Source organism: Trachypithecus francoisi, unplaced genomic scaffold (genome assembly GCF_009764315.1).
Source record: "Trachypithecus francoisi isolate TF-2019V2 unplaced genomic scaffold, Tfra_2.0 Lachesis_group2, whole genome shotgun sequence".
Classification (NCBI taxonomy): domain Eukaryota; kingdom Metazoa; phylum Chordata; class Mammalia; order Primates; family Cercopithecidae; genus Trachypithecus; species Trachypithecus francoisi.
This window is the reverse complement of record NW_022681465.1, coordinates 55740092-55756968: the sequence shown is the minus strand read 5'-3', so window position 1 is coordinate 55756968 and position 16877 is coordinate 55740092. Positions and strand designations below refer to the sequence as shown.

General features: G+C 40.9%; 1 protein-coding gene across 4 annotated transcripts in view; it reads left to right on the top strand.

Moving 5' to 3' along the window:
• MSH3 (mutS homolog 3) overlaps window positions 1–16877 on the top strand; it is a 235572-nt gene that overhangs the window by 1587 nt on the left and 217108 nt on the right. For all 4 annotated transcript variants that reach the window (XM_033179257.1, XM_033179256.1, XM_033179255.1 and 1 more), the window contains exons 2-4: window positions 912–1032; window positions 9571–9791; window positions 16490–16702. In XM_033179257.1, coding sequence (XP_033035148.1) covers window positions 912–1032; window positions 9571–9791; window positions 16490–16702 — 555 coding nt within the window. The remainder of the gene's footprint in view (window positions 1–911; window positions 1033–9570; window positions 9792–16489; window positions 16703–16877) is intronic.

The following is a 16877-nucleotide window of genomic DNA, read 5'->3' as shown; positions in this document are numbered from 1 at the left end:
CAGCTCACTGTAAGCTCCGCCTCCCGGGTTTACGCCATTCTCCTGCCTCAGCCTCCCGAGTAGCTGGGATTACAGGCGCCGCCACCTCGCCCGGCTAGTTTTTTGTATTTTTAGTAGAGACGGGGTTTCACAGTGTTAGCCAGGATGGTCTCGATCTCCTGACCTCGTGATCCGCCCGTCTCGGCCTCCCAAAGTGCTGGGATTACAGGCTTGAGCCACCGCGCCCGGCCAACGAGCACTGCGAGCCAGCCAGGAGTTCCCTTCTTATATATTTCTCCCTTAAAGGGATTACTTCCCTTCTGTTTTTTTTTTTTTTTTTTGAGGCCGACATTTTCATGAATTCACCAAAAGTTTGCACCCACCATTTAAAGGGTAGTTGGTGAAGGACTTATGTATGCTTTTGGCAAGTTTTCTGCCAAGAAAAAGTTCATAATCTTGTCACATCTTTAGTGATGAACATAAACCATTTAAACAGGAAACACTTAAATTGGAATGACCATGTCAAAAATGATACTGTTCTTTTATTATGTATCTTTTTCTCTCTGTGCCTTTGCTACATAGCTGTTTATTTCTTAGAGGTATTTTATTTAGCATATGTAAGTAGGGTGATTCAAGTTTTATAACTAGAGAAAGCTGAAGGCTGATTGAGACAAGACAGGTAGCAGCCATGGTTTCAATTCTAAAGAGGGCTTGAGTTGCTGAGACTCCTGACCTCAGTCATCAGACTCTACCTTGTCTTTTATGGTGTTAAAAACAGTTCACCCATAGACTTTTCCAGTGCTAAAAGTAGGGGATTCTTTGAAGAATGGATGGCAAGGAACTTGTCATTCAGATGTAAGATTTAAATTACTTCACATACCTCAGGCCTTCTCAGAATAGAGATACATCATTTTCTAACCTTCCCGATATAGGCTACAGAAATTGACAGAAATAAGAAGAGACCATTGGAAAATGATGGGCCTGTTAAAAAGAAAGTAAAGAAAGCCCAACAAAAGGAAGGAGGAAGTGATCTGGGAATGTCTGGCACCTCTGGTGAGTTGTGGGGGATTCTTTTCTCCCTCAGTCATGGCCCTGTTATTCTGGAATTCTCCAGAGGGTAGAAAAGCATATTAGAATTGTGTCTTTTTTCTTTGTGGAGAAAGGTCCCCTTTGTTCCTGAGCAGAGTGGCCCCCTATAGGTGATGGTGATGGGTATAAGACGTTAAGGGGATGGTAGAGCTAGAATTCTGCAATTTAACTGTAGTTCTCCCAACTTTCTCCTTTATTCCTTCTAGCTATTTTTGTCCTGATTATAAATTTAAAACATTCTTGCTACAGAAATTTCAAACAGTACAGAAATTTGGAACGTAGGCAGTGATAGACCCCATAATCCCTCCCTTTGAGTGAGGCCCACTGCTAATTGGTGTTCTGTATATACTTCCAGATTTTAAAAATTCATATGTGTGTATATATGCATACTCATAAGCTCACAAATTAGTTTAATTATATTTTACGGATTATATTATATTGTATACCAATTTGCTACTGTCTTTTTCTACTTAATAGAAAATTTTGAACAATTTTCAGTACCAGGACCCGTAGATCTACTCTCCCCCCTCCTTTTTTTTTTTTTTGCTTAGAGCTGCTCTTTGTGTATGTAAAAGGCATTGAATAAAAACAGCATGCCTAGGGCGCGGTGGCTCACACCTGTAATCTCAGCACTTTGGGAGGCCAAGGCAGGCGGATCATCTGAGGTCAGGAGTTTAAAACCAGCCTGGCCAACATGGTGAAATCCTGTCTCCACTAAAAATACGATAATTAGCTGGGCGTGGTGGTGGTTGCCTGTAATCCCAGCTGCGTGGGAGGTTGAGGCAGGAGAATCACTTGAGCCCAGGAGGTGAAGGTTGCAGTGAGCCAAGATTGTGCCACTGCACTCCAGCCTGGGCGACAGAGTGACACTCTGTCTCAAAACAAAAAACAAACAAACGAAAAACAGCAAAAAAAAAAACCCAGCCTGCCTGAGTGCCTGTGTTCCTGGATTTCTAGAGGTGCTGTTGCATATAGACAGTTGAGCAGATTTTTCTCTGGTTTTATGGTATCAGAGAATTTGTGATAAGGGAAGACAGAAAATCCATCTTTATTCATTATCCCCAGGAAATTAGGTAAAGAGAATGAGAAAAAAGAAAAAGTCCCAATTCAGTAGAGTTATCTGTCCAATGGAGATATATGTAAAATATTAATCCTTCCATTAGAGGTAAAATTTGGATTTAGGGTCAACATGAAAGCTTTAGTATGAAATAACTACAGGAATGGAGATATGTGGCTAAGGAGAAAAGTAAATCTAAAACTTCTCCTTTCTGGAGGGGGCATGCAAGAAGGCATGGCTTGAGAGAATTTGTCATGTGTTAATGTTACAGTTCTGGGGCTGCCTACCTTTCATTGCTTGATTACTCTGTATAGATCCATTTTTTAGGTCTATAAGCACTGAATAAGCAACTGTGATTTTTATTCTAGAGGCTTTTTGTAGCTTATTTATTTTTCCAAAGAATGCTTTTTGCCTTCTATTTTTTTTTTTTTTTTTTTTTTGAGACAGGGTCTCTCACTCTGTCACCCAGGCTGGAGTGCACTGGTATAATCTCAGCTCACGGTAACCTCCACCTCCTGAGTTCAAGCAATTCTCCTGCCTCAGCCTCCCGAGTAGCTGGGATTACAGGTGCGTGCCACCACACATGGCTACTTTTTGTATTTTTAGTAGAGTCAGCATTTTGCCATGTTGGTTAGTTAGGCTGGTCTCGAACTCCTGGCCTCAAGTGATCTGCCCGCCTTGGCCTCCCAAAGTGCTGCATTACAGGTGTGAGCCACTGCGCCTGGCCTGTTGTCTTTTTATAGAGGAAGAAGTGGGTGATAGATGAAGAGAACTGAAGATTATCACAGTTAAGTAACTAAGACCACACGGGACAGTTGAGATAGAATGTTGTTGAAATAAGACAACGCACTTGGCATATTTTAAAATAGGACCTTTGCCACTTGTTAAAAATGGCACTAAGAAAGAAGGGAGAGGATCATTGACTAGTCAGAAGCTGGGTGACTGCTCCACTTCAGTTTATTTTATTTTTTAGGGACAGATCTTACTCTGTCATCCAGGCTGGAGTGTAGTGGCAGGATCATTGCTCATTTAGCCTCAAACTCCTGGGCTCAAGGCATCCTCCTGCCTTAGCTTCCTAAGTAGCAAGGACCACAGGTGCATGCCACCATGCCTGGCTAATTAAAAAACATATATATTTTTTAGAGACTGGGTTTTGCTGTGTTGACCAGGCTGGTCTTGAATTCCTGGTCCCAAGCCATCCTCCTGCCTCAGCCCCTCAGTAGCTGGGACTGCACTCCTGAGCCATCATACTTGGCAAGTTTTTTTTTTTTTTAATAACAGAATTATTAAGATATAGTTCTTGGGGCTGAGCATGGTGGCTCACGCCTGTAATCCCAGCACTTTGGGAGGCCGAGGCAGGTGTATCACCTGAGGTCAGGAGTTCCAGACCAGCCTGGTCAACATGGTGAAACCTCATCTCTACTAAAAATACAAAAATTAGCCAGACATGGTGGCGGGCACCGGTGGTCCCAGCTACTCAGGAGGCTGAGGCGGGAGAATCGCTTGAGTCTGGGAGGTGTGGGTGCAGTGAGCCGAGATCATGCCACTGCACTCCAAGCTGGGCGACAGAGTGAGGCTCAGTCTCAAAAAAAAGATACAGTTATCATACAATATGATTCACCCATTTAGCATGCACAGTTCAATGGCTTTTAGGATATTCCCAGAGTTGTGCAACCATCATCAACGTCAATTTTAGAACATTTTTGTCACCCCAAAAGAAACCCTGTGCCCATTAACAGCCACCCCCTGTTCTCCCCCAGCACTCCCCAGCCCTAGGTAACCACTAATCTACTTTCTGTCTATAGATTTGCCTATTCTGAACATTTCATATAAATGGAATCATATAATATGTGGCCTTTGGTGTCTGGTTTCTTTCACTTACTGTAATGTTTTCAAGGTTCATCCATGTTGTAGCATGTATCTACTTCATTCCCTTTTCTAAAAATACTCATTTTCTTTATTGTGGTAAACTATACATAACATACAATTTATCATTCTAGACATTTTTAAGTATACAGCTCAGGGGTATTTAGTACACATGCACCCATCACCACCATCCATCTCCGGAACTTTTAATCTTACAATCCTATAAGTCTGTACCCATTAAACACTAACTCCCTGTATTTCCCTTCCCCCAACCCATGGTGCCTGCCATTCAGCTTTCTGTCTCTGTCATTTTGGCTACTCTATAATGCATTCATTCCTTTTTTCTAGGCAGTATTCCATTGTATATATCCACCTCAGTTCTTAACTCTTCAGTTAACAAGTTATTTTTTATACCTGGGATCCACGGGAGAAGGAAACTTTTATACACACAAGCAAACTTAGATACATTTGAAAAGCCAGTTAAGTATGTATTTTGAAAACCAAGGGAAGAATAATAAAGTAAGAGATGCATTGTTTATTAGTCCATTTTCACATTGCTGATAAAGACATACTACAGACTGGGAAGAAAAAGAGGTTTAATTGGACTTACAGTTCCACATGGCTGGGGAGGCCTCAGAATCATGGTGGGAGGTGAAAGGGACTTCTTTTTTTTTTTATTTTTTATTTTTTATTTTTTTACATTTTAAGTTTTGGGATACATGTGTAGAACGTGCAAGTTTGTTGAAAGGCATTTCTTACATGGTGGTGGCAAGAGAAAATGAGGAAGACGCAAAGGTGGAAACCTGATAAACTCATCAGATTTCATGAGACTTATTCACTATCATGAGAATAGCACAGGAAAGACTGGCTCCCATGATTCCTCCCACTGAGTCCCTCCCACTGGGTCCCTCCCACAACACATGAGAATTCTGGGAGATAAAATTCAAGTTGATATTTGGGTTGGGGCACAGTCAAACTATATCACATTGGAAAAGATTCAAAAATATATTTTTAGCATAAAGGAAGTCATAGTAAACAAGGTAACTGTATATTGGAAAAGTCATATTTAGAAGGAAAGAGTCACTATTTCTTCGGGGATTCTTAGCCTTTAGCATAAAAGACATCAAAGGTTTTTTATTTTTAATTATAGAGGGTTGTCTTTTTCTCTGGTTGCTTTTAAGATTTTCTCTTAATAACTGGTTTTCGTGTTCGATTTTTTTCTGCCCCATAGAATCTGCAGAAACACATATTTGATTGTGATGGACCTTGTCTGTTTGCCACCCCCCTCCCCCAATCTCAGCTCACTGCAACCCACCCCACCAGGTTTAAGCAATTCTCCTGCCTCAGCCTCTGGAGTAGCTGGGGTTACAGGCAGTCATCACCACGCCTGGCTAATTTGTGTATTTTTAGTGGAGATCGAGTTTCACCATGTTGGCCAGGTTGGTCTCAAACTCCTGACCTCGTGATCTACCTGCCTCGGCCTCCCAAAGTGCTGGGATTATAGGTGTGAGCCACCGTGCCCAGCTGTCTTTGTCTGGTTTTTAATTTTTATTTCTTCATTTATTTTTATCCTGTTTGGAGCTCATTTAAAGCTTCTCCAGTCTGTGGGTTTATAGGTCTTATTAAATGTGGGAAACTTTTTTGGTTGTTATTGTTTCACATTTTTTCTGTCTTCCTGTCTCTGTGTCTCCTTCTGAGAGTTTATTACAGAGATATTAACTATTTGATATTATCTCTTAAGTCATCGAGGCTCTTTTCATTTGTTTCCCAGGCTTATTTCTCTTTGTACTTCATTTTGGATAGATTCTACTGCTCTGTTTTCAGTGGTCTTTTTTTCTGCTATGTCTAATCTGCTGTAAATCTCATTCAATAAAATGTTCATTTCCCATATTGTATATTTCATCTCTAGAAGTTCCATTTTGTTCTTTTAAAATATCTTCCAGTTCTCTATATGAATTATATCTCAGTAAAGCTATTGAAAAAAATCCTTTTGCTCCTCTTTTTGCTCATGTTTTCCTTTACATTCTCAATTATATGGAGCATATTTATAAATTGTATTTTCTTGTTCTTATATGCTAATTGCATCATCTGTCATTTCTGGGCCTGCATCCCGTGACAGATTTTTCCTACTTTTTGCATGTCTAGTAACTAACTAGTTGGATCATGGATATGTTGAATCTGTGTTGTCTCCTGCTGGAGTTTGTATTTCTTTAGAGTGTTGGACTCTGTTCTGGCAAGCAGTTAAATTCCTTTGGATCACTTTGATCTTTTTAAGGATTGTTTTTAAACTTTAGTAGAGAATAATAGCCCTTACTCTAGAGCAGCTTTAGTCACATTCCTACGGCTTGACCTTTTTAGAGTTAGAAAGGGACGCATGGTAGCAGTAGCACACCATTACACCGTATTTCCACAATACAGAGATAGTAGACATTGGTAACATTAAGAACGTAAATACAGTCATATGCTACCTAACAACAGTCAATGAGGGGCCACCTATACAACATTAGTCTCACAAGATTATAGTAGGTATTTTTACTGTACCATTTCTATGTTTAAATATGTTTAGATACACAGATACTTACCATTGTGTTACAGTTGTCTCTAGTATTCAGTATGGTAACACGCTATACAGGTTTATAACCTCGGAGCAGTAAACTATACCATATAGCCTAGGTGTGTAGGAGGCTATACCATCATCTAGGTTTGTGTAAGTACACTCTCTGATGTGCTCACGATGAAATCACCTGATGACACGTTCTTCATAACATATCCCCATCATTAAATGATGCAAGACTGTCAACACCTGTAGTAAGTTTTAGGCAGTGACTATTTATTATTCAACCAGTAGCATCTGCCAGCCATAAGAGTCCCTGATTATTTCATCTCTGTTTTTCACACTTTGGTTTTAAATACTGTCAGAGTCAAATAAAATATAGAGACAAATCTCTAAATTTAAAACATTTTATTTGGGGCCGGGCGTGGTGGCTCACGCCTTTAATCACAGTACTTTGGGAGGCGGAGGTGGGCGGATCACCTGAGTTCAGGAGTTCGAGACCAGCATGCCCAACATGATGAAACCCCATCTCTACTACAAATACAAAAATTAGCCAGGTATGGTGGCACAAGCCTGTAATCCCAGCTATTCAGGAGGCTGAGATAGGAGAATTACTTGAATTCAGGAGGCAGAGGTTGCGGTGAGCCGAGATCACACCATTGCACTCCAGCCCGGATGACCGAGTGAGACTTTGTCTCAAAAAAAGGAAAAAAAAAAAAAACCATTTTATTTGGGAAGCAAGAATTGCAATTTGGGGCATACACACAGACCAGGTGGTCTTTGGTATGATGAAGGACAAAGATAAAATTGGAAGTTTTATTAAAAAGGAGAAATGAGCCAGGAGCAGTTGCTCACACCTGTATTCCCAACACTTTGGGAAGCCAAAGCAGGAGGATTGTTTGAACCCAGGAGTTGGAGAACAGCCTAGGCAGCATAGGGAGACCCCATCTATATAAAAAATTTAAAAAAATTAGTTGGGCATGGCGGCACTTGCCTGTAGTCCCAGCTACTCAGGAGGCTGAGGTGGGAGGATCTCATGAGCCCTGGAGGTCAAGGTTGCAAAAAGAAAAAGAAATGTATTGTTTTGAAAGAAGGTTCATTGGTATTAGGAAAATTTGGGGGAACTGGCAAGCTCTGATTGGTGAATGACCGCAATGGGTAAAACTAGCCTTAGAGTCACAGCAGGTTGTTATAGCAGCTATCAGGTAAAATTGGTTTCAGGTTACAGTAGGCAGTTTTAGCAGCTAGGCTGGCAGAGAATTACATTTTTGGAGCAATGATATGTGCTCTCAGTGCTTTTTCCCCTGACCTCCCTACTCCATTTTAATTGAGTGTGATAAGAATGACCCAATTCATGTGATCAAGTTTCACAATACTTTTTTTTTTTCTTTCCCCAACAAATACAACTCCAATTTCTTCATCCCACCTCCATTCCAGGCAAAGTTTTTTTTATGTCTATAGGAGGGGAAATCTTTGTATAACATACACACTTACAGTACACTTTTGAAGGGTGATACACATGTACATTTCGAAAAAGAGAGTAATAGTAAACAAGGTGAATATACATTTGAGAAAAGAGTCAAATTTACATTTTTGTAGCTAGAAAATTCACAGGAGACCTAATGAAAGCCTGTGAAGATGTTTAAATATCAATCGGGAAAATTTTAAGCTTTTTTTTTTTTTCTGACGCAACAAAAGCAGAGATTTATTGAAAACAAAAAGTACACTTCACAGGTTGGGAGCAGGCCCTAGCAAGCAGCTCAGCAGCAATTTTAAACTTTTAGAAATGAACAAAACACAACTCTTGCCCTCAGAGTGTTTTTGCTTTAATAGGGAAGGTAAGAGGTGATAAATGCGTGCAGTCCCAGTTCCTTTACATTTAGTAGCACCAACTTAATAGTATTGCTCTAAATAGTGAAATACTGTGTTCTAGTACATGGTAGGGATCCAGAAAATGATAGTTTCCCTTCTTTCATGGATTGCTTGTTTATGAAAAACTGCCAATTGGCAGACTGTGATGAGTACCACAGGGAGATGTAATCTTTTTATAGGAACATAGAGAAAGAAAAGATGATTTTAAGCTGGGAAAGTTAGCAGAAGGTTTTATGGGAAAGGTAGATTTGAGATGGGTCTTGAAGAATGAATACAATTTCGACATGCAGAAGGCATGTCATGAGCAAAGTGATGGTGTGTCTGAGTATGTCGATTTGGTTTTCTTGGTGAACCCCTGATGTCAATGTCAAGTCTTTCTCCTTGAGCTAGTTAGATTTCCCAGTCAAGAGTCCTCCCAGCTTCTGCCTGGAGGGGAGTGTTCTGGCTGCCTGGGTTCTGGAGAGGCCGTGGATCTCAGCATACATTGTGTCTGTGTTCCTATCATCCTTCTGGGTTAGGTACGGTACTCCATCAACTGTGCTTGTTTTGCCTTTCCAGGGAAGAAATCTCCAGTTGGCTGCTGATGTGGAGGAAGGGCAGTTATCTTTCAACTTGGAGTATGGTAGGGCTTTAGGGAACCAATTACTTTGAACCAATCCTCTTTATTTTAGAACCTCCTTTTATTCCTTTCCAGAGCTACTGGTACCCTAATTCCTGAGTCTTTTGAGCATTTTGTGTTGTAAGTAGAGTTGGCTCTTGGTTTTCCTAATTACTGACATAGGATTTAGCTCTCAGGTGTGCTGAATTGGTTATTGTTCATTTGTTTTCCTTTCTAGCTTTAGATATCTCATTTGCAGTTGTTACCTCTCCTCTCTGTCCTTATGGGCTTATGTCTTCAAAAAAAAGAAAGAAAAGAAAAAAAAAACTCTAGTAATGAGGTTTCAGGAATGAGTGAAATTGGATCTGTGTTTAATATGCCATCTTTACCCTGAACCCAGTGTTTGTTTCTTTTTTTTTTTAAAAAAAATCACATTATAGTTAGGTTCATTGCTTTATTGGGAATCTACCTCTTTAAAAATTCTGTGCTGGTTGTGAGTTGATATAATGAGACCAAAATACTATTGTTCTATTTTCTTCTTATTTGCTACCTAAGAGCCAAAGAAATGTCTGAGGACCAGGAATGTTTTAAAGTCTTTGGAAAAATTGAAAGAATTCTGCTGCGATTCTGCCCTTCCTCAAAGTAGAGTCCAGACAGAATCTCTGCAGGAGAGATTTGCAGTTCTGCCAAAATGTACTGATTTTGATGATATCAGTCTTCTACGTGCAAAGAATGCAGTTTCTTCTGAAGATTCGAAATGTCAGATTAAACAAAAGGTATGTAACTGCTATAGATGAGTATCCACTTACCTAGAATAATGGTTTCTGAAGTACTGTCAGGTTCTCTGGGGTCATTCATGGCCATGGTTCCTAAACGTGGATGATCTTCTGAATCATCTGAGGGAGGTTTTGTGTTTTCGTTTAGTTTTTTACATCCCTGGAGATTCGATTTACTATGTTTTGGGAGGGATTAATTGGTTTGTATGAGAACAAAACAAAAGCCTTCCAGGTAATTCTTTTTTTTTTTTTTTTTTTTTTTTTTTTGAGGCGGAGTCTCGCTCTGTCGCCCGGACTGGAGTGCAGTGGCCAGATCTCAGCTCACTGCAAGCTCCGCCTCCCGGGTTTACGCCATTCTCCTGCCTCAGCCTCCTGAGTAGCTGGGACTACAGGCGCCCGCCACCTCGCCCGGCTAGTTTTTGTATTTTTAGTAGAGACGGGGTTTCACCGTGTTAGCTTCCAGGTAATTCTAAGGTACTGCCTGGATCAGGAGCCCTTGACTTGGAAGGATTCTTTATAGTCAATTAAGACAAGCACAGTTTCTTACAGTCCTTCTTAAAGTTTCCATGATTACCTTAGCTTTACATTGGAATCACCTGGAGACCTTAAACCAAAAATTGCCATCAAGAACCTTCCCTCAGAATCTTATTTAATTGGTTTTCACTGAGAAATGGGCATGGATATTTTTAGAAAGCTTGCACTTTATTTTATATTTTATTTTTATTGATGAGGTCTTGCTCTGTTGCCCAGGCTAGAGTACAGTTGTGTGATTATAGTTCACTGTAGTCTCAACTCCTGGGCTCAAACAATCCTCCCACCTTAGCCTCCAGACAAGATGAGACTGAAGGAAAAGCAGTTGTTTTAATCTATAGCTGTGATTGACAATCATTGAATTAGAGAAATGATCCTATATATGTATATGTATATGTGTATGTATATATTTATTTGAGTCATTGAAATTCTAATGAAAGGTGTTGGCCTTTTTCCTCAGAAAAATTCTCAAGCCAACAAAATTTTGCCTATAATTTTCAAGATTTCACACCTTTCCCACAAAGTCCAGATCCATGAACTCCTCCCTCAGCCAGGCTAATATTGGTTGACTTATCTTAGATCATCAGGAAAAAAAAAAGGTGTTTTTGTTTTTAGTCTCTGTTCATACTTAGAAGCAGTTCACCTAAGTATAGTGGTTATTAAGCATAGAAGTCATAAAGTTTATCCATTAAAGCTCACTTTATTGATAGGAGCATTTACTCCAAAGTCTCAGAAGAGCGTATACATTATTGCTTTATACATAGAATGACCAACTTGGCATTTCCACATCACAGGAAATTAGAAGTAAGTAGATAGAAGGGGGCACCTGGAAGCAGTGCCATTATCACAAGTGATAAGCTGTTTGATGGCATGGAAAGACATGGATGAATGGCAAAAAGCTACTGAATGAACATAAATGCCCCATGGTCCAGGACCATTAGGGTGGGGTCGGCCACGCCATAACTGTCAGTAGATTTTGAAATATATTCTGATCACTCTGCATTGTCCAGACAAGGTTAAATTGAGTTCAGCATACTGTCTCTGGGAATATGAAATAGAATGTGATGTATCTGATAGGTATTCCCATCCAAATCATTTCTTTTTAAGTTGCTTATTTTGTTGCCCAAGTATTAATATGTACAACAAACCCTCATGACATAAGTTTACCTATATAACAAACCTGCACATGTACCCCTGAACTTAAAATGAAAGTTAAAAAAAAGTTGCTTAATATTCAAGTATTTAGATTGATTTAATTGTTAACTTCCCATAAGGATAAAACTTTTTTTTTTCTGGAAGCTTATCCCATTTCCTAAATGAATAAAGTATAAAGTAAGAGTAAGTTTTTAAAATTTAAGAAATATATTTTCTGTATTAACTTTTATATTGCATAGCATATACCTGCATTTCACATAAAAATCATGGAAACAAAATAAGAAACCCATCAAAATTAAAAGCAAATACATTCTCAGGTATAGGAAAATCGTTATGCAGTCCTTGGGGTGTTGCTTTGCCAGCTGTAAACCTCTGTGGCTGGTGGTGCCTTTGCCCAAGTTTTTACTTGGACCTGGCTGGGCTCATTCCTCCCACTGGGCCTGGCAGGCTGTGCTTGGCTTTTGCTTTTGGCCCGAATCTCGCAGCTGCCAAGGGTGAGCCAGGAACAGAGTGTTGAGGGGTGTGTGAGCCAGTGACCATGGGGTCTGGCTACTGTGCACAGCAAGGCATGCCAGCTTCAGCGGGGTGGGCAGCTCTAGGTGCCAGCATGAGTGAGGGCTGGACCAGGTGTACTGCAAGCAGCTTCCACGGCTGGCACCAGGGAACACAGTGGTGCCCAGAAGCTTGGAGATTCCAGGAACTGCAGAGCCCAGAGAGGGTGTCATAGACCTGACTTGGGAGCCCCTAGGTCTGAGCTCCCGAAAGGTCCACAGCTCTTCTCTCCTCTCTTCTCTCCTTCTTGTTGCTGCAATGTGGCAAGCAAGGGACGTGTTTCAGGCCTGTTTATAGCTCTTTTAGCCCTGCCGTTCCATGGGTCCCAAGTTCTTGTCCCGCTTCCAGAAAGAATGAAGTATGTGGACAGGTGGAGGGTGAGCAAGGCAAAGAGGGGCTTTCTTGAGTGACAGAACATTCATGGGAGACCCGCAGTGGGTAGCTCCTTTCTGCAGGCAGGGCATCCCAACAAGTGAGAAGTGTTCAGCCTTCAACAGGGAGGAGACCCTGGAGTGGGTAACTCCTCTCTGCAGGCAGGTTGTCTACTTGTCTCTTCGAGTTTGGCCGAGTCTGGGGGTTTGTATGGGCTTGAGAGGAGGAAGTATGTGCTGATTGGTTCATGGGCTGCCATGGGCGGGCTCAGAAAAAGCACTGTAAGTTATAATTCTGGTTCATCAGCCTGGCCCCAGGCTTCAGGCTGTTCCTGGCTTGAAGGTGAGGCTTCGCCCGGACCTGACCCTTTCTGCCCAGGAGCCTGTCTGCCTCCTGCTGTCGTCCATGGCACCCAGGCTGTTTGTGCCAAGGACCACCTGCAGGACAGCTCTGAGCTGCCCTCAGCCCCCTCCTCGGCCTCCTTCCCATGCTCATCAGTGTCCAAAGTCCAGAGGGGGCCAAGGCAGCAGGGGGCTGGCATGTTAGCACTGCCCTGAACATGTGCACAACCGGCAAGGTTGCAACAGTTCCCAGGCTTGGCCTCAACTTTGAGATCAGAGTGGGTGCTGGGAGCTGGGAGAGGCCAGGCAGTGGGAACAGGTACTTCTGAGCCTGCAGAGAGATGGGGAATTCCCTTTCTGGGCCCCTGAGAGTGCAGAGATGCCTGGGTCCACAGCTGCAGCTTGGGTGGCTGCTGCAGCTGCACCTTGGAGGGCAGGGCTCCTGCTTGCTCCCAGCCCCCAAGAGCACAGAGATGCCCAGGTTTGCAGCCATGGCTGGGCAGCCACAGCTGTGCCCAGGGAGTGTGAGGCTCTCACCCTGCCAACTTAGAAGGGGGTGAGGCTTCTTTCACCCATTTCTGGCTCCTGCCGGTTCTGTGGAGCATGCAGCCCTGATTGTGCCTCTCCTACTGCAGCTGGCGTTATGGCAGTGGCCGCTCCCGATGAGCTGCCACTGCCATCATAATGACCTGGATTTCTCTTGCCAACCTCTCCACCCTTCACCATCTTCTTATTGCTGATCTTTGGAGGTTTGCTGGACTGCACTGTTCAAATAAATTGAGTTTTTTTTGAAAAGTTAGTATCTTTACCTGATGTCCCGGTAAAGCTGAGTTGTTTTGAACATTTGAGAACTACAAAGTGTACATGTTTCTGGGTTTTCTTTTGGATTGGGGTTCCCATTCCTGGACCATTTTGCTTCTCTCTCACTCTCCCCTCTTTTTGGTCATCAGACTTTTAGGCCATATTTTTGATTGTAGGGGGAGCTGGGTAAATTTTTAGAAGTTGGTAGTGACAGAGTGGCAATTAATTAGAAGTTGGATTTAGCCTATAAATTTGTCTCATTCACATTTTTCTAAATTAAGTCTAATAAGCGAGGAATTTTTTCTAAGCTGTGAATTGGAATTAATTCTGGTAGGAAGGTAAGAATAGTAGGAGTAGTAATGTTGAAAATGTGGCCTTGTGCTGTATGTTTTTTAACAGTTCTTTCATGTTTCTTTACCAAGAGAATCATGGTTCTTTCTTGGAATAAGACTTTATAGAATGTGCTGTCTTTTACAGTGTGCTTGGAAGTAAAAAACATTAAGTGCACCTTTATGTGTTGGCATGCTTTGCACAAAGTGGTTTTGCCCTACTTCTGAGAGAAAGGCAGATTTGTCCCCATTGGCCTTTTGTGCATTACACACCTGAGAATAAATAATAAAAAGAAGAGAAATTTTTTTTTTTTTTATTATACTTTAAGTTCTAGGGTACATGTGCATAACGTGCAGGTTTGTTACATATGTATACTTGTGCCATGTTGGTGTGCTGCACCCATCAACTCGTCAGCACCCATCAATTTGTCATTTATATCAGGTATAACTCCCAATGCAATCCCTCCCTCCTCCCCCCTCCCCATGGTAGGCCCCAATGTGTGATGTTCCCCTTCCAGAGTCCAAGTGATGTCATTGTTCAGTTCCCACCTATGAGTGAGAACATGTGGTGTTTGGTTTTCTCTTCTTGTGATAGTTTGCTAAGAATGATGGTTTCCAGCTGCATCCATGTCCCTACAAAGGATGCAAACTCATCCTTTTTTTATGGCTGCATAATATTCCATGGTGTATATGTGCCACATTTGCTTAATCCAGTCTGTCACAGATGGGCATTTGGGTTGATTCCAAGTCTTTGCTATTGTGAATAGTGCCGCAATAAACATACGTGTGCATGTGTCTTTATAGCAGCATGATTTACAATCCTTTGGGTATATACCCAGTAGTGGGATGGCTGGGTCATATGGTACATCTAGTTCTAGATTCTTGAGGAATCGCCATACTGTTTTCCATAATGGTTGAACTAGTTGACAATCCCACCAACAGTGTAAAAGTGTTCCTATTTCTCCACATCCTCTCCAGCACCTGTTGTTTCCTGACTTTTGAATGATTGCCATTCTAACTGGTGTGAGATGGTATCTCATTGTGGTTTTGATTTGCATCTCTCTGATGGCCAGTGATGATGAGCATTTTTTCATGTGTCTGTTGGCTGTATGAATGTCTTCTTTTGAGAAATGTCTGTTCATATCCTTTGCCCACTTTTTGATGGGGTTGTTTGTTTTTTTCTTGTAAATTTGTTTGAGTTCTTTGTAGATTCTGGATATTAGCCCTTTGTCAGATGAGTAGATTGCAAAACTTTTCTCCCATTCTGTAGGTTGCCTGTTCACTCTGATGGTAGTTTCTTTTGCTGTGCAGAAGCTCTTTAGTTTAATTAGATCCCATTTGTCAATTTTGGCTTTTGCTGCCGTTGCTTTTGGTGTTTTAGACATGAAGTCCTTGCCCATGCCTATGTCCTGAATGGTACTACCTAGGTTTTCTTCTAGGATTTTTATGGTATTCGGTCTAACATTTAAGTCCCTAATCCATCTTGAATTAATTTTCGTATAAGGAGTAAGGAAAGGATCCAGTTTCAGCTTTCTACTTATGGCTAGCCAATTTTCCCAGCACCATTTATTAAATAGGGAATCCTTTCCCCATTTCTTGTTCCTCTCAGGTTTGTCAAAGATCAGATGGCTGTAGATGTGTGGTATTATTTCTGAGGCCTCTGTTCTGTTCCATTGGTCTATATCTCTGTTGTGGTACCAGTACCATGCTGTTTTGGTTACTGTAGCCTTGTAGTATAGTTTGAAGTCAGGTAGCGTGATGCCTCCAGCTTTGTTCTTATGACTTAGGATTGTCTTGGCAATGCGGGCTCTTTTTTGGTTCCATATGAACTTTAAAGCCGTTTTTTCCAATTTTGTGAAGAAACTCATTGGTAGCTTGATGGGGATGGCATTGAATCTATAAATTACCTTGGGCAGTATGGCCATTTTCACGATATTGATTCTTCCTATCCATGAGCATGGTATGTTCTTCTATTTGTTAGTGTCCTCTTTGATTTCACTGAGCAGTGGTTTGTAGTTCTCCTTGAAGAGGTCCTTTACATCCCTTGTAAGTTGGATTCCTAGGTATTTTATTCTCTTTGAAGCAATTGTGAATGGAAGTTCATTCATGATTTGTCTCTCTGTTTGTCTGTTACTGGTGTATAAGAATGCTTGTGATTTTTGCACATTAATTTTGTATCCTGAAACTTTGCTGAAGTTGCTTATCAGCTTAAGGAGATTTTGGGCTGAGACGATGGGGTTTTCTAAATATACAATCATGTCATCTGCAAACAGGGACAATTTGACTTCTTCTTTTCCTAACTGGATACCCTTGATTGAGAAATGTTAATAATAATAGATTTAATGAAATCAAATTTAAAAACAAATATGTAAAACATTAAGATATTTAGACTTTCAAAATTTGCATAAAAATTCTATGGTGGCTCACTTGGTTCATAATTTTTTTAACCTTTTACTTTGAAAATATTTGCAACCTATAGATAATTTGCCTGAATGCTACAATGTGCTTCTATAGATTCACCAAGTGTTAGCTTCTCGCCAGATTTGCATTTTCCGTCTCTGGGAACTTACTATTATGGTTAATATTTTTAAAACTTTATAAATCTTTTGGTTCCCAGGATACAACACTTTTTGCTGTCAGTCAGTTTGGATCATCAAATACAAGTCATGAAAATTTACAGAAAACTGCTTCTAAACCAGCTAACAAACGTTCCAAAAGCATTTATACGCCGCTAGAATTACAATACATAGAAATGAAGCAGCAGCACAAAGATGCAGTTTTGTGTGTGGAATGTGGATATAAGTATAGATTCTTTGGGGAAGATGCAGAGGTAAGTCCTTTTTTCAGGCACTATTTTATGTTTTTCTTGTCTAGCCTTAGATATTTTTCAGTATTTTTGTTTCATCTTCTGTCCTTATATAAATGCTGATTTGATCAATCACCTCTTAAAAAATACTGTTATTTAAAGTAAAAACTAAAAATGAACACAAGAAATTTGGTGGGAA